General features: G+C 54.5%; 2 protein-coding genes across 5 annotated transcripts in view; both read right to left on the bottom strand.

The window, feature by feature from the left end:
• Nucleotides 1-522: 522 nt before the first annotated feature.
• LOC120512929 (nucleoside diphosphate kinase, mitochondrial-like) lies at nt 523-5,021 on the bottom strand. Its single transcript, XM_039731777.1, has 6 exons — nt 4,982-5,021; nt 2,581-2,805; nt 1,102-1,232; nt 925-1,026; nt 754-854; nt 523-693 (listed from the first exon to the last, which is right to left on the bottom strand). The coding sequence occupies exons 2-6, from the start codon at nt 2,639-2,641 to the stop codon at nt 573-575; spliced, it is 516 nt and encodes a 171-aa protein (XP_039587711.1). The 5' UTR covers nt 2,642-2,805; nt 4,982-5,021; the 3' UTR covers nt 523-572.
• A 90-nt stretch (nt 5,022-5,111) lies between these two features.
• Nucleotides 5,112-25,041, bottom strand: part of XPO6 (exportin 6) — a 56,731-nt gene continuing 36,801 nt past the window's right edge. For 2 of the 4 annotated variants that reach the window (XM_039731704.1, XM_039731706.1), the window contains 14 exons: nt 23,933-24,025; nt 21,859-21,928; nt 20,218-20,377; nt 18,397-18,489; nt 17,020-17,164; nt 16,320-16,466; nt 15,001-15,190; nt 14,223-14,378; nt 12,970-13,084; nt 12,335-12,506; nt 11,010-11,171; nt 8,404-8,502; nt 6,941-7,171; nt 5,112-5,731 (listed from right to left, as the gene is read on the bottom strand). In XM_039731704.1, the coding sequence (XP_039587638.1) occupies nt 5,630-5,731; nt 6,941-7,171; nt 8,404-8,502; nt 11,010-11,171; nt 12,335-12,506; nt 12,970-13,084; nt 14,223-14,378; nt 15,001-15,190; nt 16,320-16,466; nt 17,020-17,164; nt 18,397-18,489; nt 20,218-20,377; nt 21,859-21,928; nt 23,933-24,025 (1,935 nt within the window). In that variant the 3' untranslated portion in view covers nt 5,112-5,629. The remainder of the gene's footprint in view (nt 5,732-6,940; nt 7,172-8,403; nt 8,503-11,009; nt 11,172-12,334; nt 12,507-12,969; nt 13,085-14,222; nt 14,379-15,000; nt 15,191-16,319; nt 16,467-17,019; nt 17,165-18,396; nt 18,490-20,217; nt 20,378-21,858; nt 21,929-23,932; nt 24,026-25,041) is intronic. The other 2 variants (XM_039731705.1, XM_039731707.1) reach the window with 1 other exon arrangement.

Raw genomic sequence — 25,041 nt, 5'->3', positions numbered from 1 at the left:
CATCCCAGGGGCTTCCCGAGCCTCCCAGTACAGCTCCAGTGCTGCCGGGGGGATCCCAGAGGCTTCCCGAGCCCCCCAGTACAGCTCCAGTGCTCCCAGGGTTCATCCCAGCTCATCCCAGAGCTTCTCAGCACCATCCCAGTTTCCCACAGCGCTTCCCAGTACAGCTCCAGGGTCCTCCAGGAACAGTCCATGGACACCCAGAGCTCCTCAGAGTCTCCCAGGGACATCCCAGTGCCTCAAAAGGCTTCCCAGTACCAACCAGTACCTTCCACGGATGTACCAGGGACATCCCAGAGCTTCCCAGTACAGCCCAGTACGCCCCAGGGTCTGCTGGGGTTTCTCAGTACCACCCCAGTGCCTCCCAGAGCTTCCCAGTACATCCCAGTGCCTCCCAGTACCACCCCAGTGCCCTCTGGGGACATCCCAGCGCCCTCCATGATCACCCAGTGCCTCCCAGTACATCCCAGCGCCTCCCAGAGCTCCCAGGTGACATCCGAGGGAGCAGACCGGACTCAGAGCTGGGGACACCGGGGTTTATTGGGGGCGGGGTGCCCCCGGCCGGCCCGACCCTAGAGCCCGTAGATGTTGTCCCTGTCGCTGCTGTCCCAGGCCACCAGCTCGTCCCGCCGGAACCAGAAGCCGATCTCCCGCTGGGCCGCCTCGGCGGAGTCGCTGGCATGGACCACGTTCCTGCGGGGGGACAGCGATGGGGACAGTGCCACCGCCCTGGGTCCCGCCCCGCGGCCCTACCTGGTGATGTGCACGCTGAGGTCCCCGCGGATTGTCCCCACGGCGCTGCTGTCCCCAACCATGGCCCGCGTGCACCGCACCACGTTGTAGCCCTCCCACACCTGCGGGACAGGGACAGCGACAGGGACAGGGACAGCTGAGCCCCCCGCGCCCCCCGGGCTGGCCCCTCACCATGGCCACCACCGGCCCCGAGGTCATGTAGGCGACGAGCGCGGGGTAGAAGGGCTTCAGCCGCAGCTGCTCGTAGTGCCGCTCCACGAGGCTCCGGTCCGCCTGGGCAGCGGCGGTGACGGTGACACCGGGCCGCGTCCCCCGGGCAGCCCCGCTCGCTCCCCGCGGGCCCCGTACCTGGAGCAGCTTCATGGCCACCAGCTGGAAGCCGCGGCGCTCGAAGCGCTGGATGATGTCCCCGAGCAGCCGCCGCTGCAGCGCGTCCGGCTTGGCCACCAGCAGCGTCCTCTCCTGCAGCGCCGCGGGGGCTGCGCGGGGCCGCGGGCCGTGTCACCCCCGCGTGGGGACACAGGAGCCCCGGACACGGCAGCAGGGCCCCGAGCTGTCCCCGCGGCACCACGGCTGTACTCGGGCCCAGGCTGCCGATGGGAACCCGCCCCCATCCCTGTACCTATCCCTGGCCCCATCACTGTCCCCGTTCCTGTTTCCATCCGTGTCCCCATCGCTGTCCCCACCCCTGTCCCCAGCCCATCCCATCCCATCCCATCCCATCCCATCCCATCCCATCCCATCCCATCCCGGGGCGTGTCCCCTGGCCAAGCTGTGCCTCTCAGGATGCTGGGGTCCCAGGGGACGTGTCACAAAGCTCTGACGGGTGTTGGGGACATATCCGTGGCCAGGAAACACAGCCTTTAAGCCAGGCACGTCTGTGCCGAGTCCCCGTGCTGGGGACTGTCCCGTGCCTGGCCCCGGGGCCTTCCCCCGGCCCGGTCACAGCGCTCCGCTGCTGAAGGGGAAAATCGGGGACCGAGGCACGGCAGGGTCCGGTCCCGCTGTCACCCGAGGCACAGCAGGTCTCACCCCGCCGCTGGCCCTGCCGCGGCTGCGCCGCAGGAGGGGACAGAAGCCCCAGGGGACAGCGCATCCCGTCCGCCGGCGGGACAGAGGGGACAGGAAGGACGGGAAGGGAGAGGGGGAGAGGAGGAAGGGAGAGGACACTTCACTGCCAATCCCTTCGGGGACCCGTCCCGGGCCGCGGGGCCGGGTGGCCCCGGTGCCGGACAAACCGAGCCCGTGAGCTCACCCGGGCACTGCAGAGCCCGGCTCGGCTCTGCCAGGGCTCTGCCCTGTCCCTGTCCTGCCCTGTCCCTGTCCCCCGCACCGGCGTCCCCCAGCACCTCCCTGGGGACACTGAACCCCTTGGGACTTCAGGGAGCGCCAGCTCCGGCCTCTGTCGCATCGCGGCACACGGGGCTGGGGACAGCAGGGCCTGGCACTGACTCGCCCCACAAAGGGGCCACAGGAGCCGTGAGCCGCCACCCGCCCGGCACGGAGGGACCGGGGACACTGCGAGGGGATGGGGCAGCGAGGGGACAGGGCGGGAACAGCAGCGCTGAGGGGCAGCACAGGCAGGGGACAGGGGACAGGACGGGGATGAGGAAAGGGTCCCCAGGGACAGGACAGGGATGAGGAAAGGCTCCCCAGGGAAGGACAGGGATGAGGAAAGGGTCCCCAGGGAAGGACGGGGAAGGGGCTGAAGGCCCCCAGGGATGGGGACCAGGTTCTCTGGAGCAGGGGTGGGTACAGGGTCCCCAGGGGCAGGATGACGGTGGAACAGGGTCCCCGGGGCAGGACAGGGACGGGGCCGTGTCTCACCGGAGCCGTAGCAGCGGGGCCCGGGGAGGCTCCGGGCCAGGCAGCGCCCCAGGGAGCCCATGGCGGCCCCGGCGGCTCGGAGCCGGGCTCGGTCGGTCTGCCGAGGCTTTCAGGGCTCGGGGACGGGTCAGGATTCCGTCCCTCCCCTTAAAGGCCGCCGCGCCTGCTCGGGACCTCCCGGGACAGAGCATCCTCCCCATCCAGAGCATTCCAGCACGGAGCATCCTGACAGGGAACATCCCGGGCTGGAATCCCAAGCCCTGTGGGGTGGGAGCTCAGCCCACACCCAGCCCGAGGGGAGCCAGACCCTGCCAGGACCCAAACATGCCTCTGCAGGGTCTGGCCAGGTCAGCCCATGCCAGGCTGAGCTCAGGCACAAGGGAAGCCCAGCCCTGGAGCAGCCAGGGCACTGTCCCCTGTGGGCACAGACCTGCCCTGGACACAGCGGGTACTGGGGAAGGGGTGCAAGGCCCTGGGGGCAGAGGAACTGCCCACGTGGGAGCCTCTGATCACCTCTCAAGGCCCATTCCAGACCCCAGTGTGGGGAATCACTCTGAACTGGGCTTCCCTGCACTCAGACACCTCATGGGAGAGCAGCCTGACAGGCTCACGGAAAAGCCTGGCTGCTTGGAGCCCGTCTGCCACACCTGTGCTGACCTGAAGGACTGAGGAGTATCCTGAGGGCTGGGCTTGATCCCACTGTCCCTGTTACCACCCTGGCACAGGGAGGGGGGGACAGAACCCCTGCCACAGCCTGGGGGGCTCTGGGGACTGGCTGTGCTCAGCACCATGGCAAAAAAACACCCCAGTGCCAGCCCATGGGCAAAGGGATTCAACAGGTTGTGGAAAAGAGAATTTTCTGGGCCCAAACAAGGGGCTGGGCGTGGGGAAAGGCCCCTCTGCAGGGTCTGCCAGGCCAGGGGGAATGGGACAGAAGGGTGGCAAAGGGGAAGAGGTTTTAGGACAAGGGGTGGCAGATTGGAGCCTGGGCTTTGACCACCTGGCAGCTGCTGGCATTGACCAAGGGAAAATCTACTTTCACCTTGTGTCAAGCCAAGAAAGAAGCAGCATGAGTGTGGAGAGCTGTGCTGGGATGAAATCCCTTCAGCCCCAAGGGGAGCCACAGGCAGGTGGTGCAGGAGTGGCTGCCAGCTTCCCGTGCCCCCAGTGTAGGGCAGAGCTGCTGAGGGTGCCCAGGAGCAGCTCAGGAGCAGGGCCAGGCTGCAGGGCCAGGGCTGGAGCCTGCACTGGGCGCTCGTGCACCGTGACCAGCAGGAACAGCAAGGACTCCAAGTCTCAGTGGAGACAGGGGCACTCCGAGTGTTGTTCCAGGCGTGGCTGGCAGGGAGCTTGGGAAGGGTGGGCCCAGCCATCACCCCCTTCCTCCCTTCTCCCTCAGCCCTCCAGAGGCAGCTCAGCCCTCAGCTGCACGGGCTGCAGCAGTGAGGCACATCCTGGGCATCTGGACTGCTCCAGGGCAGGGAGCCCAAACATCCAGGTCAGAGCCTGGATGCAGGGAAGGCACAGATAATCCAACAGCATCCATCATCTCCCCATGACAAACGGGCACAGGGAAGGGGCCTGTCCACAAACTGAAACACAGGAACCATGGAGGGAGTGCTGCCCCACTGCAGCTCACCCCTGACACCTCCCAGCTGTCCAGGTGCAGCCACAACACATCTCCAAACATTCCCAGAACATCTCCAGGAGTGCTCCCTTCCCAGAGCCTGCTGCTGCTCCTGCCACTGCAGCTGCCCACTTAAACACAGGGAATTAAGAATGATTCCACAGAATCATGGAGTGTTTGGGTTGGAAGGGACCTCAAGGCTCATCGCACCCCTGCCATGGCAGGGACACCTTCCACTGTCCCAGGCTGCTCCAAGCCCTGCCCAGCCTGGCCTGGGCAGCCACAGCTGCTCTGGGCACCCTGTGCCAGGGCCTGCCCACCCTCCCAGGGAGCAATTCCTTCCCAGTATCCCATCTAACCCTGCCCTCATTCAGCCTAAGGCCATTTCCCCTTGTCCTGTCACTCCATGCCTCTCAAATTTAATCTATTAAACATAAAAATTAGGACTGATATAATACTGCTTCCTGACCAGAGACCTCAGGGAGAAGAAATCATTCCCAGCTGCAAGATCAGAGATCCACTAGCCCCACACAACCTGTCCCTGCCTGACTGGTGTCTGGGGTTTCACCAGACAGATGCCACCACTGGGGCACTGGGCAGAGGGTGAACTTCAGCTCCAGGCTCCCTGGAATGGGGGATTTCCTCCTGCAGGCACTTCATGCTCCATTCAGACACGTGTGCTGGAGGGGATGAATGGATCACCACAACATGTGACAGAAATCACAGGTGGAGAACAATGAGGAGACAGCAGAAGAAGCCACCACTGATCTGCACCTTCCAGAAGCTGCTGGACTTGTTGGGATCCTTGTTGGCTGCTCCTCATTCCTGATCCTGGGAAAAGCTGTGGATCACTGCCTGTTCATTTCTACAAAATGACCTAGAGGGAAACAAACCCAGCCCCCAGTTATTTAAAACAACAAAGTAAGCACTTTATTCCCATTAAGCATGTTGTTTTAGTATCACAATGGAATGATGAGAAAACGTTTAAAAAAAAACCCAAAAAAAGTCTCTAAATCCCCGCCAACATCGGGGAGGTTTTCAAGGCAATTTAAAAACAAAGGGAGTGACAGAAGTGCCAAACCAGTCCCAACGTCCGGAGACTCCTCCGAGAGCTGGGCGGGGCAGGAAGGTGGAATGACACGAAGGTACGAATGTCTGAAGTGGTCTTTGGCGCTTCTGCCTCGCGTTTGATACGGACATGATGTCTCCAGACACCTCCAGATGCAACAAAGTGCTACGGGAGCAGAGGGAAAGCCCCGGGAGAGGATTTCCCGGCAGTCGGGACGGCCCGGGGCGGGCGTTAAGACACATCCTGCGGGCTCCAGGGCCTCGGCCGGGCAGGGAGCACTCGGAGGGCGCGGTGCAGCCCGGCAGCGCCCGGCAGCACGGGCCGTGCCCGGCAGGGGCAGTCCAGGGCGGTCACTATAACTTCACAGTGCCCGGGGGCAGGCTGTCGTTGCACAGTCTGTAATAGCGCAGGTCGTTCACCAGCCTGTGCACGTTCTGTGTGAACGAGGGCAGGTCCTGCAAGGGAGAGAAAAAACTGCTGGGAAGGGACAGCAGAGAGGGGCAGGCACCCAGTGCACAGTGCACAGATCCACCCCACTCAGTCTGAGCCCAGGGAACTGCAGCTTCTGGGGCAGGGATGGTTTCAGAGCCGACTGCAGGGATCCAGGCTCTGCTCCCACCTCTGGTTTCTCACTGTGCAGTGAGCCCCCAGAGCAATGGTCATGGAATCATGGAATCATGGAATGCTCTGGGCTGGGAAGGGCCTTAAAACTCATCCAGGGAGGGATGAGGCAGGGACACCTCCCACTGTCCCAGGCTGCTCCAAGCCCTGCCCAGCCTGGCCTTGGGCACTGCCAGGGATCCAGGGGCAGCCACAGCTGCTCTGGGCACCCTGTGCCAGGGCCTGCCCACCCTCACAGGGAACAATTCCTAATTCCCAATATCCCATCCAGCCCTGCCCTCTGGCAGTGGGAGCCATTCCCTGTGTCCTGTCCCTCCATGCCTTGTCCCCAGTCCCTCTGCAGCTCTCCTGGAGCCCCTTTAGGCCCTGGCAGGGGCTCTGAGCTCTCCCTGGGTCCATCTCTCCCCGCCTGGCTCCATGGCCAGATGCAGCACTAATTCCTTGCTGCCCTCCTGCCAAGGCTCCTGGGTGTTACACACTCCCTAACTGGAGCTGGTATTCCTGAAGAACAGTTACCTTCCAGAGCCAACCAATTCCCTCAGGGCTCCATTCCTACCCTCCCCCTTGGTCTCAAATTCCCATCTCCTCCCTCAGAACAGGGAGCACCCAATGGACAACCCTCAGTCAATGGAAGCCAGAACCTGCTGCTCTGCCATGATATTCCACACATTTCCTTCCCACACACGAGGGGTTTGCAGGGATTGTGAGCCTGTGCAGGTACTCTGCTGTCCCTACTGTAACCCTCAAACATCTGGCCAGCAGCTGGATCAAGATTCAGGCAAGGAGCTGAGCGTCCCACTTGGGAACACATCAGCCCAGTGCAGTGAAACCTTCCTCCAGGAAGCACCTTCCCTGACTCCCACAGCACCGTGCAGCCTGAGGGGTGATGGCAGCTCTGCTGCCTGCTCTGAGAACCCCATGGCTGGGGATTGCTGAGCATGGAAGTGCTGGGAGCAAAGGCACTGCCCGGAGACATCACCAGCGCGTTCTGGGGGAGCACTGTGCACCCTGGCAGCACCACAGTGCTGCAGGCCCCTCCTTACCCTGTCCATTTTGAAGTTCCTCCCCAGCACGTTCTTCTGGTTGGAGTCCACGCCGTCGCAGCTGGCCAGGAACTCGGGCAGGAAGGCGGAGTAGAAGCCATCAAAGTCCACCGAGGCCATGTTGTAGGTGGCGATGCCGATCTCCTCCTGCAGCAGGTCGTGGGACTTGTGCACCAGCACCTGCAGCAGCACGTTCACAAACTGGAACAGCATCGTGGTCCTGAAGATCTTCTGCACGGGGAGAGGGTCTCGGGGTTAGGGGAATTCACTTCTCCCACAGGAGGACAAATCCAGCAAGGACAGAGGAGCCACAGCTCCAGCAGCATCTGCACACCCTGCTGAGCACTGAGATGATTTTTAAAGCCAAGCCAGATCAAAAATGGCCAAAATAAGCTCAAATAGTATCAGCTTGAGAGTTAACATTGAATTTGGCCACACTTACCTCATGGTTTGGGGCTCCAGGGACACCTCAGAGCCCCTGCCAGGGCCTGAAGGGGCTCCAGGAGAGCTGCAGAGGGACTGGGGACAAGGCATGGAGGGACAGGACACAGGGAATGGCTCCCACTGCCAGAGGGCAGGGCTGGATGGGATATTGGGAATTAGGAATTGTTCCCTGTGAGGGTGGGCAGGCCCTGGCACAGGGTGCCCAGAGCAGCTGTGGCTGCCCCTGGATCCCTGGCAGTGCCCAAGGCCAGGCTGGGCAGGGCTTGGAACTCCCTGGGACAGTGGAAGGTGTCCCTGCCATGGCAGGGGGTTAAAAATAAATAATCTTTACAGTCCCACCCAGTCCAAACCATTCCATGATTCCATGCTCTGACCCAAGTTTTAAGCATTGGCAAAGGCACCAGTATCAAGTCCCACTCCAATTCCAGCCAGGTGTTCCTGCACAGTGCTCTTGGGAGCCAGGGAATGTGGCCAGGGGCCTGAAATCTGCCCCAGGCTCCTGTGAACACCAAGGGCTGCCCTTCAGGTGTGACCAGAGATGAAAAACTGCAAACTCTGCTTTCCCAGGCTGACCAGGTTCCCTGGATTGCAGATTTAGTCCGGCAGCCAAGGATGGGTTACAGGGCCTGGAGGATGGGTCCATAGAGATGGAGACTCCCAGTGCAGTGAGCTGGGACAGCAGACACCTGCAGCTGCCCAGGAGGGAATGCTGCAGGCACTCACTGAGCCACTGAGGGTCCAGCTGCTCCTTCCCCAGACACCTCACTGTCACTGCCTGTCCTCTGCTGTCCCTCACTGTCAGAGCAGGGAACACATCCAGCCTTTGCCTGACTGCAGCTGGGATCCCTCCCATTCCCAGTTCCCAGTACCAGGGGGGTGCTAACTCCATTCCAGCCACCCAAAGGCTGCGGCACAAACCCCCAAATCCTGACCTGGACTTCTGAGTAGTTTAAAAGCAGTCCCAGGACAGCTCCCACCTCTTGCCATGGCCAGAGAGCACAGGCCCAGGCAGGACCCACCTTGTGGTACAGCTTCTGCTTGGTGTTCAGTGTCTCCAGGTAGAAGAGGTTCTGCTTGAACAGGTGAATGTCAGGCTGCAGGAAAGACTGGCCAAAGGCCTGGGAACAAAGCACAGTGGGAGGAAGGGCATGAGAGCAGCACCAGCATCAGAGCTGCCAGGCAAAACAACAGCATTTTCACCCTGACCCCAGGACAAGCCCCAGGGCAGCAAGCTCAAGAGACAGGCAGGTCACATCACCTGTGCTGCCAGCAGGTGCACAGGGATGATATTTTGGTGGGAACATGGGCATATCCCTGCAGAGCTGGCTCCTCTGGGAACAGGCAGGCCAAGCTGGCACTGGAGAGGGCCAGGGATGCTGAGCCCAGCTCCCTGGGCAGCCAGGCTGCTCAGGAAGGGTAGGGCTGCTCCTCAGGGCTGTCACCTAAGGCACCCCAGCACGGGGGAACAGACCAGGACACAGCCCAGCTGGGCTCTCAGTCTCAGCCAGGAGCCCAAGCAGATGGCACTGCCCTGATTTAGGATTTGGAGGTGGGTCCTGGGAGCCTCTGCAGTGAAGAGCCCAGAACAAAACCTGCTGGTCTGGCAGGGCTGCAGAGTGTGTGATCAAACATCATTTCCAGCCTGAACACCTCCAAAACACTGCACAAGGGATGAAGGTGGGTGAGGTCAGCTCTGCGCAGACACAGGCAGCAGGATTTTAACAGCTCCTCCTCCTCCAGGCATTGTGAGCAGAAGGGTTTATTCTCCCACATGACCCATTTATTGTCAAATGGACAAAAATGACCCAGATCCCATCAAGACTGAGCCAGTTCTGGCCCTAGATCTCAGGTGGAAATCAGCATACAAACTGTTAATATCCTGCACACAAAGCCCTGGCTGTGGGAACACTTACAGAGCATTAAACAGGAGTTTTGTACCACAGCAACAAGAGCCAAGGAGTGAAACAAGCAGTGCTGTATTGTCACCCAGCCTGAACTGAGATAATTACATAAATATCTTCCAGAATGAGGCATTCAAAGAGTTTGGAAGTGTTACACAGCTACAGGTGAAAGAGAAGCTTGGACAGCCCTGCACAGGAACCAGCCTGGGCTTCAGTGACACCAGAAGGTGGCAGGAGAAGGGAAGGCCAGAGAGAAACATGGCCCAGTTTATGTCAGTGCAAGAGCTCCCTCTCCACATAGCACCACAGGGGACCCAGTTCCTCCAGGCACTCCACTGGGGGGAAACTCTCCCAAAGTCCTCCCACCTGCAGTCTAAGGTGAACTAGGAATTGCAAGGGAACTCCTCTGCCCAGCTCTGACTGAAGTAACACATGGAACAGTCTGCTGTTCTCAAAAATTGCAATATCCAACCTGAGAAGGTTGGAGCTGGCTCTGTGCAAATTCTGTTCCTGCCTACCAGAGCCTAAGGGGCTCTAGGAGAGCTGCAGGGGGACTGGGGACAAGGCATGGAGGGACAGGACACAGGGAATGGCTCCCACTGCCAGAGGGCAGGGCTGGATGGGATATTGGGAAGGAATTGTTCCCTGGGAGGGTGGGCAGGCCCTGGCACAGGGTGCCCAGAGCAGCTGTGGCTGCCCCTGGATCCCTGGCAGTGCCCAAGGCCAGGCTGGGCAGGGCTTGGAGCAGCCTGGGACAGTAGAAGGTGTCCCTGCCATGGCAGGGGTGGGATGAGATGGGCTTTAAGGTCCCTTCAACCCAAAGCATTCCATGATTCTCTGTTCCCTAGGGAAAAGCCTGTCAGGTGTCACCCCCTGACCCTTCCCCACCAGGGCCCGTGGTACAGCACTCAACAAGTCCATGGAAAGCAAAGGACACTCAGGAAAAGCTCCCTGCACTGGCAGCTCTCCCCAGTGCCAATCACAACACTCAGAATTAAATGGGGCAGGGGCAGTAATGTATTTTTATTGCAGGATGAGGCTTGCAAAGGAATTTACATTCCTTCCTGATGCCTGCATGGCTCTGTGCCTTGTGAGCTCAGCAGCTGGGTCACTCCTCAGCAACTTCCATTTTCAGCAGTTTGGGGAGGCAAAACCTCACTCAAGCTCATCTAAAGCCATCACTCACAGGTACCAGGTGGGACTCACAAGAACAAAGACACTGAGGGGCTGGAGGGTGTCCAGGGAAGGGAACAGAGCTGGGAAGGGGCTGGAGCACCAGGAGGGGCTCAGGGAGCTGGGAAGGGGCTCAGCCTGGAGCAAAGGAGGCTCAGGGGGGACCTTGTGGCTCTGCACAGCTCCTGACAGGAGGGGACAGCCAGGGGGGTCGGGCAGTGCTCCCAGGGAACAGGGACAGGAGGAGAGGAAAAGGCCTCAGGTTGTGCCAGGGGAGGTTTAGGTTGGATATTGGGAAAATTCCTTCATGGAAAGGGTGGTCAGGCACTGGCACAGCTGCCCAGGGCAGTGGTGGAGTCCCCATCCCTGCAGGGATTTAAAAGCCACATGGATGTGGCACTTGGGGACATAGGTTAGTGGTGGCCCTGGCAGTGCTGGGGAATGACTAGACTCAATCTCAGAGGGCTTTTCCAACCCTGAGGATTCTGTGATCCCATGATTAGTGCTCCCCTGCAGGACAGGTCCTGGGCAGTGTGGGAAAGGTGAGTTACCTGCATGATGGCACTGAACTGGGCTTCATTCTCCATCTGCTCCTCTGCCACTCCCCTCTGGACACTGGCCAGCACACTGGATTTGAAGAAGTACCTCCAGTTGTGGTGCAGCACCCGGAAGAGCAGCTCAAACAGCTCTGCCTTCACATCAGGGGACGAGCGCTGCCAGGAGAGGGGACAGAGCTCAGGGGGGCTCCTCTGCTGGGATCCCACCCACCCTGCTGTCCCACCCCCAGAGCTGTGCAGCCAAGCATCAGAGCACTCCCAGGGGAGCACCAGAGCCAGCAGCTGTAGGATCAGGCTGAAAACACATCCCTGACTCTGAGCTCTACCTCCTGCTTTGACCTCCTCCCTAATTTTAGCTTCTCTTGAAATCTCTGACAAAATCCTCCACCCACCCTGCTTCCAATCCCAGTGCTCCCCCCCAGGGTGTTTTCTTTCCACATTTGCAGCTCTTGGAAAGTCAAAGCTTCACTGCTGCCACTGATACCGTGGGGTTTGAGTTTTTCTGCTCTGTTTTGGTGTGCAGCTTCAGTTTTGTATTAAGTGTTATTAGGATCTTTTCACAGGGTGGTGAAGACAGAACAATCCTATTCTAGCTGGAGACTCAAGGACAATATCTTCAAACTTCAGGCCCAAAGCATAAACAATGTGAAAAGAGGAGGGTGGGCAAGCAAGGAGGATGAAACTTCATAATTTGAAGCTACTAATTGGACAGTTAACTCCGATATGCAAATGGACTAATACTTATAAAAATGTGAGATCTTGTGACCAAGCTCTTTTGCTTCCATCTTGGAGCCCCCCAGGCAGAGCCATGACTCTGGAGGATGGGTCCATAGAGATGGAGACTCCCAGTGCAGTGAGCTGGGACAGCAGAAACCTGCAGCTGCCCAGGAGGGAATGCTGCAGGCACTCACTGAGCCACTGAGGGTCCAGCTGCTCCTTCCCCAGACACCTCACTGTCACTGCCTGTCCTCTGCTGTCCCTCACTGTCAGAGCAGGGAACACATCCAGCCTTTGCCTGACTGCAGCTGGGATCCCTCCCATTCCCAGTTCCCAGTACCAGGGGGGTGCTAACTCCATTCCAGCCACCCAAAGGCTGTGGCACAAACCCCCAAATCCTGACCTGGACTTCTGAGTAGTTTAAAAGCAGTCCCAGGACAGCTCCCACCTCTTGCCATGGTCAGCTCTGGTACTGCCAGGTTGTTGCCTTTGAAGGCACTTCAGTAAATACCCACTTGATTCCTCTTAACTCCACCTGGCCTCTGTTCCAGCTCCACAAGGCATCACCACCCCCCAGCAAGCCTCCCCTGGGAGCTGAGTACCTCTGCAATGATGGGATAGACCTGCTCCATGCACAGGGAGATCACACTGGGCAGGAAGGGCTTGAACACCTGGCCTGGCTCCTGCACCACCACCTGCAGGATCTTCAGGAACTTCTCCACCACCCTGCAGCCCGTGCTGCCCTCGTGGAGGATGCTCTCTGCCAGCTGCTCCCTGGGACACAAAGAGGCATTAGGAACACTCCCAGGATCCAAAGGCTCACCTGGCTTACTGGAAAATAGGTGATCCCTCTCAAGTGCTCCATTATTATTGGTCAAGTACGTGAAGGCACAGAAGGGAGGGAGGTTTGACTGAGGGTTGACAGACCCCCTACCCAACAAAAGATGAGTGAGGGGACACTCTCAGACCTTGGGCAGGAGCTAAGAGGGAATGTGAGAGTCCAGTCCAACACCCCACAGAGCCAGGAAGGCTGTGGGAGAGCTGGGATTGCACAATGGCAGCTATGACTGAGGGGCATGCACTGGGTCTCTCCAGGCTTGGAAGTGTTTTCCTCAGATTCAGCCCTGGGATGTGACAAAAGGCTGGAAACAGCCCACTTCAGGGACAAGGATCAGCTGGCAGCTCCTCAGATAAACCATCCTGAGGGGTAAGAAAAGTGACCAGGGTTGGGCAGTACCTGGTGAACATGTTCAGGAAGGTCTGTATGATCTGCTCAGTGAAAGGCACTCCCATCTGCACCCTCAGGCCTTGGAACAGCGTGAGGAAGAAGCTCAGCATCTCATCTGTCACATCTGAGAGAGGAGAAAAGCAACAAGAACATGTTAAGGAAACATCCAAGTGCATCAATAAGTCTTTTATGTTTAAGTCTGAAGTGTGCTCCTCCTGTTCAGGGAACCCCACTTACTCTTGGGAATTTACCAACAGGATTGTCTGAGAAACTGAAACCATCAGCTGGTTCCTACAGGGCTTCAGGATTGTTCATCCCCTTCCAAAACCTGCCAGGGATGACCAGCACAGGCAGCACCCAACCCCTCAGAACAACCAAAATCCTGCCAGCAAGGCCTCAGTGTGCTCAGAGTGCTGGGAGAAAGCTCAGGGGCAGCTGCAGTTCTCACTGCTCACACAGGGTTAACAGGAAACACCAGGAAAACCAAAACATCCACAGAGCTCGGGGTGGAGGAGACAGAATCCAGCTTGTTTTTTTGGCAGGAACTGAGAAGACCCTTCTAGCCCCAGAAGTGAGCACGTGGTGGTGCAGTGAGCTGATCAGCACCCGCTGATCCTTCACCCATCCCAAAAAAAACTGGATAACCAAGCTGGAGCTGCTCAGCTCCTCCCTCATCACACAGCCTTTGGCAGCCAATAACTTGCAATTGATGAGGCTGCCAGCCTGTTCTGAAGACAACAGCTCCCTGGAGTCACAGCACCTTTGCTGCTGCCTTGGATCCTCTGCATTGCACCGCTTTTGTCTCCCCTCAACCCCCACCACTGAGAAAATCCCACCCAGCTCCAAGGGGAACAGGAGGAAGCACGTGATGTGACACAAAATGCAAGCTGCTGGCCAGCAGGCTGCCAAGTGACAGTCCTGGTTCCATCTCAGGGAAAAAAAAAATCCCCAAATCCCACATAATTTGACCCAACCCGATGACAACTATTCCTCTTACTCTTCAAGCTTCTACAGAGAATGTAAATGGCAAATACAACCAGAGAGGATATTTTAAAGCTTTTTCTTGTAATCAGGACCAGCTCCTCTTTGAAACTGTGACAATCCTGGCTGGCAGGGATGTCCCTTCAGCCCAGCTCTCCCAGCACACCCAGGCACAGCAAACCCACACACTCCACACCCACACCACAACTCTGCTGCTGCTCTGGGTGTCACCAGGAGCTCAGAAAGCTACTCACAGCATGACCCCTGGCCTGAGGTTATACCTGACTGATGAATGAAAGCTGGGAAGAGGGCTAGTGAGACCTGCACGGATTCTTGCAGCGACTGATAACAGATCTGCCGGGACTTGGTGGATTCTCCAGAGACACTTTCTACAATGTCTTCCAGAACGCTCAGTGTCTGGTGGATGATCACTTTGGCTGCAAAACAAGAGGAGTGATGCTTCTTGCATGTGCCAGAATTCCTCACAGGTAAGAGGAACAGAAATTAAGCTCACACACAGAGTAATTAAAACAACTGACATGCGACACTGCAGATTTCAGAATGATTTCTAAAGTGATCCTCAATGAAAAAAAAACAAAATCATCCCAAAGCATATACAGCAGTATCCCTGCACCCTGGCCAGGAGTTTCCTTGCATTCCTCCTATATAAACAAACCCTCTCTAGTACTTCCCAAGGAAGAAATTCTTACTGTCCCCCTTCACTTTTTACAACCACTATCTTTGTTAATAGTGCTTCTAGCCAGTTTTCTAATACTACACAAGAGGCTGTTCAGTATTCCTCATGCAATCCTTACTATTTAAACTTTTATCCCCACCCTTCTTAGGAACACAGCACTCTACTGGAAGAGTTTACAGGTGTCCTGAGATGGGAGTGTTCTGTACAAAGCAGAAAAGCCTCTAAAAACAGAAAGAAAACCCAACCCGCTCCTTTCCCACCCTCCCCGTATGCAAAACAGCTCTTCAGCCAAACTAATCACTGTCAAATCAGCTAAATGACACTCCGCAGTGCAGCAGGAGCAACAGGACACTGGCACTTACTGTCCTCCAGCTGCACCTTCCTCTGGGGCAGGCTGGCCGTGGCCTTGAGCTGGCGGTAGTCGCGGGTGAGGGCGGCCACGAGGCTGGCGTGGTTGGTGGAGCGCACGGCCCACTGCTGCTCGCTCTCGGGCAGGTTGGGCCAGGGCAGCAGCAGCACGTTGGACAGGGCCCTGCACACCAGCACCTGGGCCTGCGAGGGACAGCAAGCACAGCCACTGAATGGTTTGGGTGGGAAGGGAGCTGAGACATCCAGGGCATCCAGAGAGATGCTCTGGGTTCCGACAAAGCTCATCGTGTAACACCCCTGCTTTGTGTGTCTCTGATGTGTGGGGTGAGCTCTGCAGAGCTGCTTGGACACTGAGGATGGATTGCAGCTCCCCAAACACCCACACAGGTGGATAGCAACCCTGAGCTCTTGGTACCCACAATGAGAGGTGGAAGCAGAAAGCCACCCACAAGAGGCCAGGATTGGACTGACAGCAAAACCATTGAATTGTGGAATGGTTTGGTTTGAGGGGACCTTAAAGGTCACAAACTTCCAACCCCCTGCCCCAGGCAGGGACACCTTCCACCAGACCAGGCTGCTCCAAGTCCAGCCTGCCCTTGGACGCTTGTAGGGATGGGGCAGCCACAACTTCTCTGGGCAACATTAATCAGAGACAGAGTTTTAACTTTTTTCCCAAGTTAACTTTTGCTGGAGCCCAAGTCTGGAGTGAAGTGATATTTTATGGCTGTCCAAGACACCAGCAGTGCTCACTGTTCAACAGCAGAACACAAGCCCAAGTGAAAACTACCAGCCCTGCAAAGACACAGAGAAGCAAAGCTCCAAGATTTAAGGCCTGGAAGCAGCTCCCAGCTCTGTCAGCCCTTCCCTGCAGCAGTAAATCTCTGGTGTTTATAAAAACAAAAATGATTTTACTTTCATTACTCCTTGTCTGGTTCACATGCTGAGCTTCTGCACTTGTGCAGCACTTTGTGCTTCCTTGCCAGCACATAACACAACCATATCCCAGCACTGTGGCTTTTCAGTGCTATAAATGGAATACATTTATATTATTTACATTGCTTCTGCAATAAAAGTACTCCAGTATCACAAAAAACTCTGTGTAGGTCAGAATCAATGTGCCTGTACTGTGAAGATGATGCAGAACTGGGGACTATGTCAACAAATGAGAAAAGAATCAGATCTAAGAGGTGCAATTTTGTTTTTCCCTTGTGCTGTTCCTTAAAATAGGTCATTAATTACACACAAAATCACTGTCATTTGTGGAGATCCACAATCTAGAGATTGCTGCTGAGTTTTGAGGTTATCAACTGACCTTGTCGGGGAGGCGCTGGGCAGAGGTGTCAGTGATCCTGTTGAACACCTTCTGCACGGCCGGGATGCTGATCAGGAACACCGGGCGCACCGTGGTGGCCAGGGACACCAGCAGGTGGCACGCAGACAGCAGCAGCTTCTCCTGCACCTGAGGGAGACAGGGGGGTCAGTCCCAGCAGCACACACTGCCAGGGGCAGCTCACTGAGCTGCCAGGACCTGGGGGGTGCAGCCAGGGGGAGCAGGGACAGGATGAGAGGAAATGGCCTCAGGCTGTGCAGGGGAAGGTTTAGATTGGACACTGGGGAAAGTTCTTCATGAAAGGGTGGTCGGGCACAGGGTGCTCAAGGCAGTGTGGAGTCCCCATCCCTGGAGGGATTTAAGAGCTGGGTGGATGTGGCACTTATAGTGGTGGCCTTGGCAGTACTGGAGGAATGGGTGAACTTGATCTTAGAGAGCTTTTCCTAAACAATTCTATGATCTATTTGTCAACCAGAGCACAGCTGAGTTCCCTTAATACCATGAGAGAGAGACAGAGAGACACTTCTCTGCTTTCAAGCCATAAAATCATTACACTGAGTTAAGTTGCTTATGCTTGCATTAGCCTGACCTGCAGTGCTGTCAGGACACTTCCCATGGCTCTGGGACACAGCCCAGCTCCCAGCCCACCCCAGCTGAGCCCCCAGCCCTCGGGGGGCAGTACCTTGGAGCTGATGAGGGGGGTGATGGCCTCCAGTGCTGTGGACACCAGGGAGATGAACTGCTCGGGGTTCTGCCGGTGCACCTCACTGTAGAACTGGGCCAGCCAGTGAGCGTAGGCCTGCAGGGCTGCCAGGGACTGGGCGTGCCTGGGGACAGCAGGGGACACACTGAGCACTGTAACAGGACACAGGGCTGCTGTTTCGGGCAAACCTGGCAGCAGGGGTTGTAAAAAATCCTTACTCTGGTTTGGTTTTGGTTCTGGACCCACCAAGGCAAAGGTGCAAATTGATAAAGCCAAGTTCTCACCAACTGGTGCCTGACTGTAACCACACCTGATAATCACACTTCTATCAGGTGAAGGTTGAGTCAGGGTGTCCCTCAGTTTCAGAGAGGTGCCCCCCAAATGTGGAACAATGTTGCTTTCTCAGGCAAGCATTAAAAAATGGATCACAGGTTTCTTCAGGGACAGGGGAAAAGGTGAACCTGCTGACAGGTCATGGAAAGCACCACCCCAGTTACTGTAAACCAGGAAAACCATTACAACAACATCACTTGCACTAATTTCAGTGCCACTAACTTGGGACTAATAGGAGAAATCCCATTAGTAATACAGTGGTATGGTAAAATCTAGAGGGGTTCTTCAAGGAGCTGCTGAAGGTGCAATTACAAACCAGAACAAGTGTTCAAACTTAGATTCTGCTCACAGAACTCCAGCTGGCAGGGAACAGGTTTGTGTGCACAGCCTCAGCAAGGGAGGGTCCCTAGGAGTCTGTCACAGAGGGAGGAGATCTGTGACCAGCAGCACCAAGATTTCACACTGAATGGCAGTGCCTGGATGGCAGGCAGTTGTTTGTCCCAGAAATGGCTTGCACAGCTGCAAGGGTTATGTTTGTCTTGGAAGACAAGGATTTGAAACCCTCAGCTGGGAAAAAACTCTTTTACCTGAGCCACAGATCTGACTTTGGTAGCAAAAAATCCATCAGCTGGATTTATAAATAAACTACACAGTACACAGTGGATCAATTTCTTTAAAATATCACTGTTATAACACTTATTTCCTCATTAATTACCATGCTTTTACAGCCACCAGCACAAGGCACAATCCCAGTTTGCTCTCAGAGCTGATTTAAGGGACATTTTTCCCTCTCAGCACAAACATGTTTTCCCTTAAATGACCTGGGTACTTCCATTAGAGGAAAGACTGGTCCAAAATGCTGGCAGCAGCCTTGACTTTCATCAGCTGAAAAAGGTGCTTTCCTGGGGAGCTGCCAACAGCTGGAGAGGCTGTTTCCCAGAGGATCTGCCAAGGAGGGTCTGAGCAGCAGACCCAAGCCTTGCCCACCCCGGGAGTGCCCAGTCTGGTGCAGCCCACACTCACACGTCGATGAGGTCAGGTTTCAGCACGGAGGGAACGGCGGTCTCGATGTTGTACAGTTTGATCTGGGATCCATACAACGTCACTTTTACCAGCCTGGAGGTGCAAACACACATGGCAGCACAGGGATTGTACAAATCTGCTCCAGCACCTGAGCTAGGGCAGCTCTTCCCCAGTTTGGATCAATATTTAGCTGATACACAAATGAGATTTTGACCATTTAGCTTAAAATAATTCAGAGCCTCCTGCACTGTTTGGGGTAAAATGGAACAAGTCAGATGCTCCTGCACAGAAATGAAAACACAAAATCTGTGTGAAGGCCTGAAATTCTCCCATTTGTAACTATGTGCTAATTAAGTATCTTGGAGAGGAAGAGGAAAACATCTGCTCCTTCAGCTTTCACGGGTCTTTTCATTTAAGAGAAGAATCATGGAGGTTGGAAAAAACCTTGAAGATCACAAAGTCCAACCACCAACGGTTTTGGAAGATATAATTCTAATCAAACTCTACGTGTTATTTCATTGCCTCACAAATGCACATGCTGGAACACAAGTGCCTCAATGTTTCCAAGCGAGTTCCACCCCTGCCATGGCAGGGACACCTTCCACTGTCCCAGGCTGCTCCAAGCCCTGCCCAGCCTGGCCTTGGGCACTGCCAGGGATCCAGGGGCAGCCACAGCTGCTCTGGGCACCCTGTGCCAGGGCCTGCCCACCCTCCCAGGGAACAATTCCTAATTCTCAATATCCCATCCAGCCCTGCCCTCTGGCAGTGGGAAGCCATGCCCCCCATCCCGCAGGTCCTTGTAAATGATGGCTCCTTCAGTTCAGGAAGGGGCGATCAGGTCAGCCCTGAACTGTTTCTTTCCCAGGCTGAACCAATCCCAATTCTCTCAGCCTGGCCCCAGAGAGTCTCCAGCCCTTGGAGCAGCACTGTGGCCTCCTCTGGATTCACGTCCTTCCTGTGCTGGGCCCCAGGGCTGGAGGCAGCTCTGCAGGTGAGGTCTCACCTGAGCAGAGGGCCAGGGGCAGAACCCCAACCCCTGCAGCCCACACCAGGAGCTCAGCCCAGCACACACTTTACAAATCACATTCTGCCCATCCAAATCCTTACACCTCCATCTCCTCAGGCCAGGGGGAGGCAGAAAGAAGCCCTGTTTGTCTCAGTGCCAGCAGAGTGGCAGTGGCTGCATGTGGGAATTGGAAAGGTAGAAATCTTCACAGACTGAAGAGTTTGATTTACAGCCTTAGAAGAAGCCTAGATTGATGTGAAAGCAAGGTACAGACACTGAACAGAAAAATCATAAACTTATGTTTCTATAACTGTAAGTAAGAATATGCTTTAAGTAAGAAACTGTATTAGATAAGGTGATGAAGGGTTTTATAGTATAGGAATATAGTAATGTGACTGTATAAATATAGAATTATATAGAACAAGCTGGGAGTTTAGATGTTGTGTAATTGTAGATATTGTAATAGAGACATATATGTGTAGATGTTGTAAGAGACATATGTGTAAATATTCTAATAGAGACATATATGTGTAGATGTAATCAGACCTTATTGGGCAGAAGTATCCACATAGATAATGTGGATACACTGCAGTAGAAAGAAGTAAAGGTGACAGGTCAGGAAAGCCAAACACACTCTGTAGCAAGTGTCCATTGGATTAGGAAGTTAAAGAACTTGGGACCATCTCAGACTATGGCTGACTTTGCTGTCTTATAAACCCCACAGCCTTTGAGACGATGCTCTCTAAGCATCCCTTCTTAGTCTGATCCTGGTCCCATCTCTTTGATTAGGGCACGACAGCCAGAGATGCACCCACCTCTCCACCACGGTGAGCGCGTCGTTGAACCTGGCGGCGAACACGTCCCCGGTGAAGTACTCGGCCAGGCGGCCCACGGCCTGCAGCAGCGAGCTCAGGTCCCTCAGCGAGCAGTGCAGCCTCCTGCAGTCGTTCTCTGCTGTGATGTTCAGCCTGTGCCCTGCAGGGACAGCACGGCCCATCAGCCACAAAGCTGAGTTTCTCTATCAGCTGCCCCCGGAGCTGGAAATTCCTGCCCGCGCAAGGGGAGAGCCCCACAGCTCTGTGACTGATCCCTGCAGCTCTTGGGGATGGGAAACCTGGTGACAAAGTGCCAGGAAGTGCCAAGTTTGTTCTATTTCCATGGTGAAAGTAGCTCAGCACTGGGTCACAGGTCAGATGGCAGCACTGGCCAAGGCACTGCAGCAATCCAGCTTGGAAAGGAAGCTCAGCTCTTCTGACAACACTTCAAGGGCTGATAAAGATGTAAATGACTATTTCAGCCTTTTACACCTTTATATCCTTCTGTATGGTGTTAATTCCTCCACAAACAGGAGCCCTTCTGTTTTCTGCTCCATCAGGAGCATTCCCAGCCCTGGAGAAGGCAGTTTTCCACATGGACATGGGTGGTTTTCCACGTGGAGAAGGTGGCTTCCCACACTCCCTCTACTGGCTGCAGTTCCAGTGATCCAGCAGCAGATTTGGGACAGAGAATTTGTGACTTCCCTTCTGAGGTGAGGTGTGTTGTGCACTTCCATGTTTCTCAGGTACAAGAAACAAACTGCTAATGAGGTTTTCCAGCCCCACACAATCCTCCTGCTGCTCATGTGTAAACACCTGGGCTCAAACATTCCAGAGCTTCTATTAAAATAGCAAATATGTTCTGCAACACCACCTTTTGAAGAAAATCAGATTTTCTTTCCACTGACTGTACCTAGTATCAGATCAAGCTTTCAGCAGCATCTCCATTTTGTGCCATCAATACAAACACACAATCCTGTGCCACATGCTCTGGGATGAGCAGGGAGCTGGATCAGAGGCTCACTCTGGTCCCTTCCAGACCCATTCTGGGATTCTGTGCCACCACCCAGGGCTCAATCCAGAGCTGCATCTGAGTTGCTGCTGCTGATCCAGCCCCCAGGACAGCTTCTAACACAGGCTGGTGCCACAGCACTAAACCCCTACACATGGCTTATCCTAGGGCTGAAATGATCCTTAAACTGGGAATATTTTTTCTAGCACTGGCTATACAACAGTCACCATTCTGCCATGTCCAGCAGCATTGCAGATGTGACAGATTCCTTTCCTGCTCACACCAGGGAATTTCAGTATTACCTTAAACTACAGCCTCCCCTCAGGCAGATCTCACCACTGCTGCTTCCCTTGTTTCTCAGGAAGGAGCTGCAGTATTTGGTGCTGCACACCTGCTCTTAACACCTCTGGATCTTCATTTCAAATACCAGAACAAGGGAAGAACCAAGCCAATAAGAATAAATCATAATATGAGATTTCTGTCTGCTGCTGGAGTTTAACTACTGAGCCATGAGACACCACACAGGTTTGGATCAACTGAATACAGAAAAAAACAACACCAAAGCAGGTCTGGAGTGGATTTGCAATGATGAAAGAGGGAGGAGCACAGTGTTAGAGGGTGGTTATTACCTGTTCCTGAAGTGACCACAAACTGCTGGAGCCCCAGATACACTTCCAGGTTATCCTGCAGAACGGGAAACTGGAAGAGAGAAGAATTGATTGTGATCCTGGGGCTTGGCAGACAGTAACACCCAATGACTGATTGCTCTGCCAGAGCAGAGTGCTCTCATTTCTCCCCAGTGCCTTCACACAGGCATTTGGAAGAAGGGCAGGATGGGCTCCGGGCTGATCCTGCATCCCACAACTTCCCAGGTCCTGACAGCTGTCAGGAAAACAAAGATCACTCCCCAGAGGCACTTCCTGTGGCAGCTCTCCTTTGCTCCCAACCCCAGCAATCAGCCTGACAAGATAATGGTCTGACAGTGCAAGAGAGGGCACAGCACCAGGAATACACAGCTGGAGGCACAACCCAGGCCAAGGAGCAGAGGAGTGGCAGAGTCTGAAGTGCAGGAGGTCTGTGCTCACCCACCTCACCTGCCAGTATCACTTTCTCAAAAGGTGAGCCTTAAAATCTCCCAAAATATTATGCAAGCACAAAGTTGAGTTCAGTGCCACTACCAGGGTACAGAAGGGAAGCAGTGCAGCACTCTGGCAGCAAGCTGCAGGTTGCAGCAGTGAAATTCCATGGGGAAAACAGCCAAAGGAACAAACACCACAGTCCTCATGCACCCTGGTGTGGGAGCAGAGTGTCAGCCCAGCTCCATCTCTCAGCAGTGACAGCAAACATGCCAGGTCCTGCTCATGCTTCAGCTGAAGAATATTTCTCAACCCCTTCAGCCTGGCACAGCTCTATTTAATTTCTGTTGGGGAAAATGGTTGAAATTGGTGGTTGGTTTGAGGGAAGTTCTCTCACCCATCAGCAGAAGGAGCTGCAGCCTTTCCTTGCCCAGCATGGGATGGATCATGGCAGCTGCTGTCCACTGCTTTAATTATTTGCCACTGCTAAAACCCCTAAACTAACCACTGCACCCACCAGCCCTGCAGCCACTGGGAAAAGCACTGGGAGCTGCTGGAGAGCCTCCCACATTCCCCAGTCCAGCAGAAGGAACAATGCAGGGCTCAGGAAAGCACTCCCTACCCAGCTTCCAACATGCTGTGCCTAATTAACAGTGGAGTGTCTTTGCATAACTGCCTGAGGGGAGTTTAAAAAGCCACAGAGCCTTCCTCATGTGAATGTGTTACTCCAAGGAAGCCACATGCTCTGCTCCATCTGATCCATCTGCTCCCTGAAACACTGCTCTGCTCCTCCCGCTGACTCACAGCAGCCTCTGCTTTGTTCCCTCCTTCTAGTGACAGGCTTCTGCTTCCCTGCTTAAAGAAAAACAGCAACTGCAAAGGCACTTCAGGTCAGGATCTTCTGCCTCTGCAGCAGCCCAGTTTTCTCTGCTTCTTGGGAATTCAGTTCTGAGGTCGAGGTGTGCAGTGTTCCCAGCAGGATTAATGCACTTGCTGAGACCCCACTGCTGTCATTTCCCTTTCTCCTCAGCCAGCAAAACTCCACCTGGGCTGCTCTGAATTCTGGGCCACACTTCCATCCTCAAGATCTCCTCCTCAAAATTGCTAGGATGCTACAAACCCAGACAACTTTTATATAAGCAAAGGTAGTGACAGCAGCTGAACAGAAGCACGTATCCAGATCAGATCTGCTTCCCAATAGTCCAAGGCCTCTATGCAGCATTTTTATCTAGCATTTAATTAAAATAAAGATTCCACTCTCTTCAAAGCCCTAATAATGACACTTATCTGCCCAATTCACAGCCCTGCCTCCGAGATAAAGGCCAAGATAAACAGCCCAGAGGGGTTGCTGCCAAATGTTTACACTTTGAGAGGTGGGAATTTCTAAGGAGTGTCCATCAAGACACTGAACCACTCTCCAAAACACTCCAAGAAATGCAACAAAGCCAAAGAAACAATTCTTCCTCTTCAATTTCCAATCTCCCCTTGCCAAGTTTTGCATCCAACCCCAAATTTCCCTCATTTTTGGTTGTTTTATATTTTTTTTGGCACTGAGGCATCTGTCAAAAAAAATCTACAGCAATTGGTGCTGATTCCACGTGGCACTGGGGCCTGGGGCAGGACTTACGAGTGTGGAGAAGGCGTGAGTTGGCAGCAGCTCCATGACTTTGGCCACCACTTCCAAGCTCTGGCGCAAGTACCGCTGCCACTCCGTCTGCTGCTGCAAACAAAAGGACACTGGGTGAGCACTGCCCTTCCCCGTGTCCCAAAAGCTCTGTGTTCCCCTGGGAAGGGAGGGACAGGAGGGAGAAAGCCCCCCAAAACAGCATCTTAGGGAAATGCAATTTCACACTCCACTCAAACTTATTTTCACAAAGAATTAGTTCTGTTTTCATACAGAATTGATAAAAACAGGGGGACAGTGCAGGAGAAGGGAGGGGAAAGAGTTGCAATGACTTGATGGGTGAATTAAATAATTACATTAAATTTAAAGGTGAATTAAACTATTATTTTAACAGTTAAAGACTCTTTCCATGCTCAGCTACACAGGTGACTGAGAAAGAAGCTGCCTGCTACCATCATAGCCCAAACCTGCCATTAATATGAGAAGGGAAAAATGGAACCAGACACACACAGAGCAACAGAATCAACAGCACCATATCCTGACTCAATTTAAATAATGAACTAAAACCCTTTTCAAGTTTTATACCAAAAGCTTGAAGTCTTGCAAGTATCATCATTTGCCACCCTGTTTTGGAAGCATAAGGACAACTTCATCAGGACTGCTCTAGATGATTTATACCCTTATTTGTGACATTATTATCAACATGGAAAGGCATCCAAACATCAGCACGGTCTTTACAGGGGTATGGCAGCTAATTATCCAGATGACACAAGTGTCAAATGAATCCAGAAAATAATTTACTTTGCTCATGAAATGGTGCTGCTATCAAGCTCAGAAGCTGTGATGTGACCAGCCCTCAACACCCCAGAGTTTAAAAATCTATCTGATGCCGTTTGTGATAAAATTCCCCCTGCTCCTTCACTGACCCTCTTGTGCAGCTGATCTGCCCTTCCAGGGCTCTGGCCCCACCCATTTTGGCCACCTGCTCCACTTTGACATTTATCAGCTTCAAGGTGATTTTTATTAATACCAACTTAGGAGAAACAAGCTTAAACACAAGCACCAAGACACAGTTTCAAGCTTTTGCTTCAGAGATATTTTAGCATTTAAAT

Source organism: Passer montanus, unplaced genomic scaffold (assembly GCF_014805655.1).
Source record: "Passer montanus isolate IOZ18808 unplaced genomic scaffold, ASM1480565v1 scaffold8, whole genome shotgun sequence".
NCBI classification, from domain to species: Eukaryota; Metazoa; Chordata; class Aves; order Passeriformes; family Passeridae; genus Passer; species Passer montanus.
This window is presented reverse-complemented; position numbering and strand designations above follow the sequence as displayed.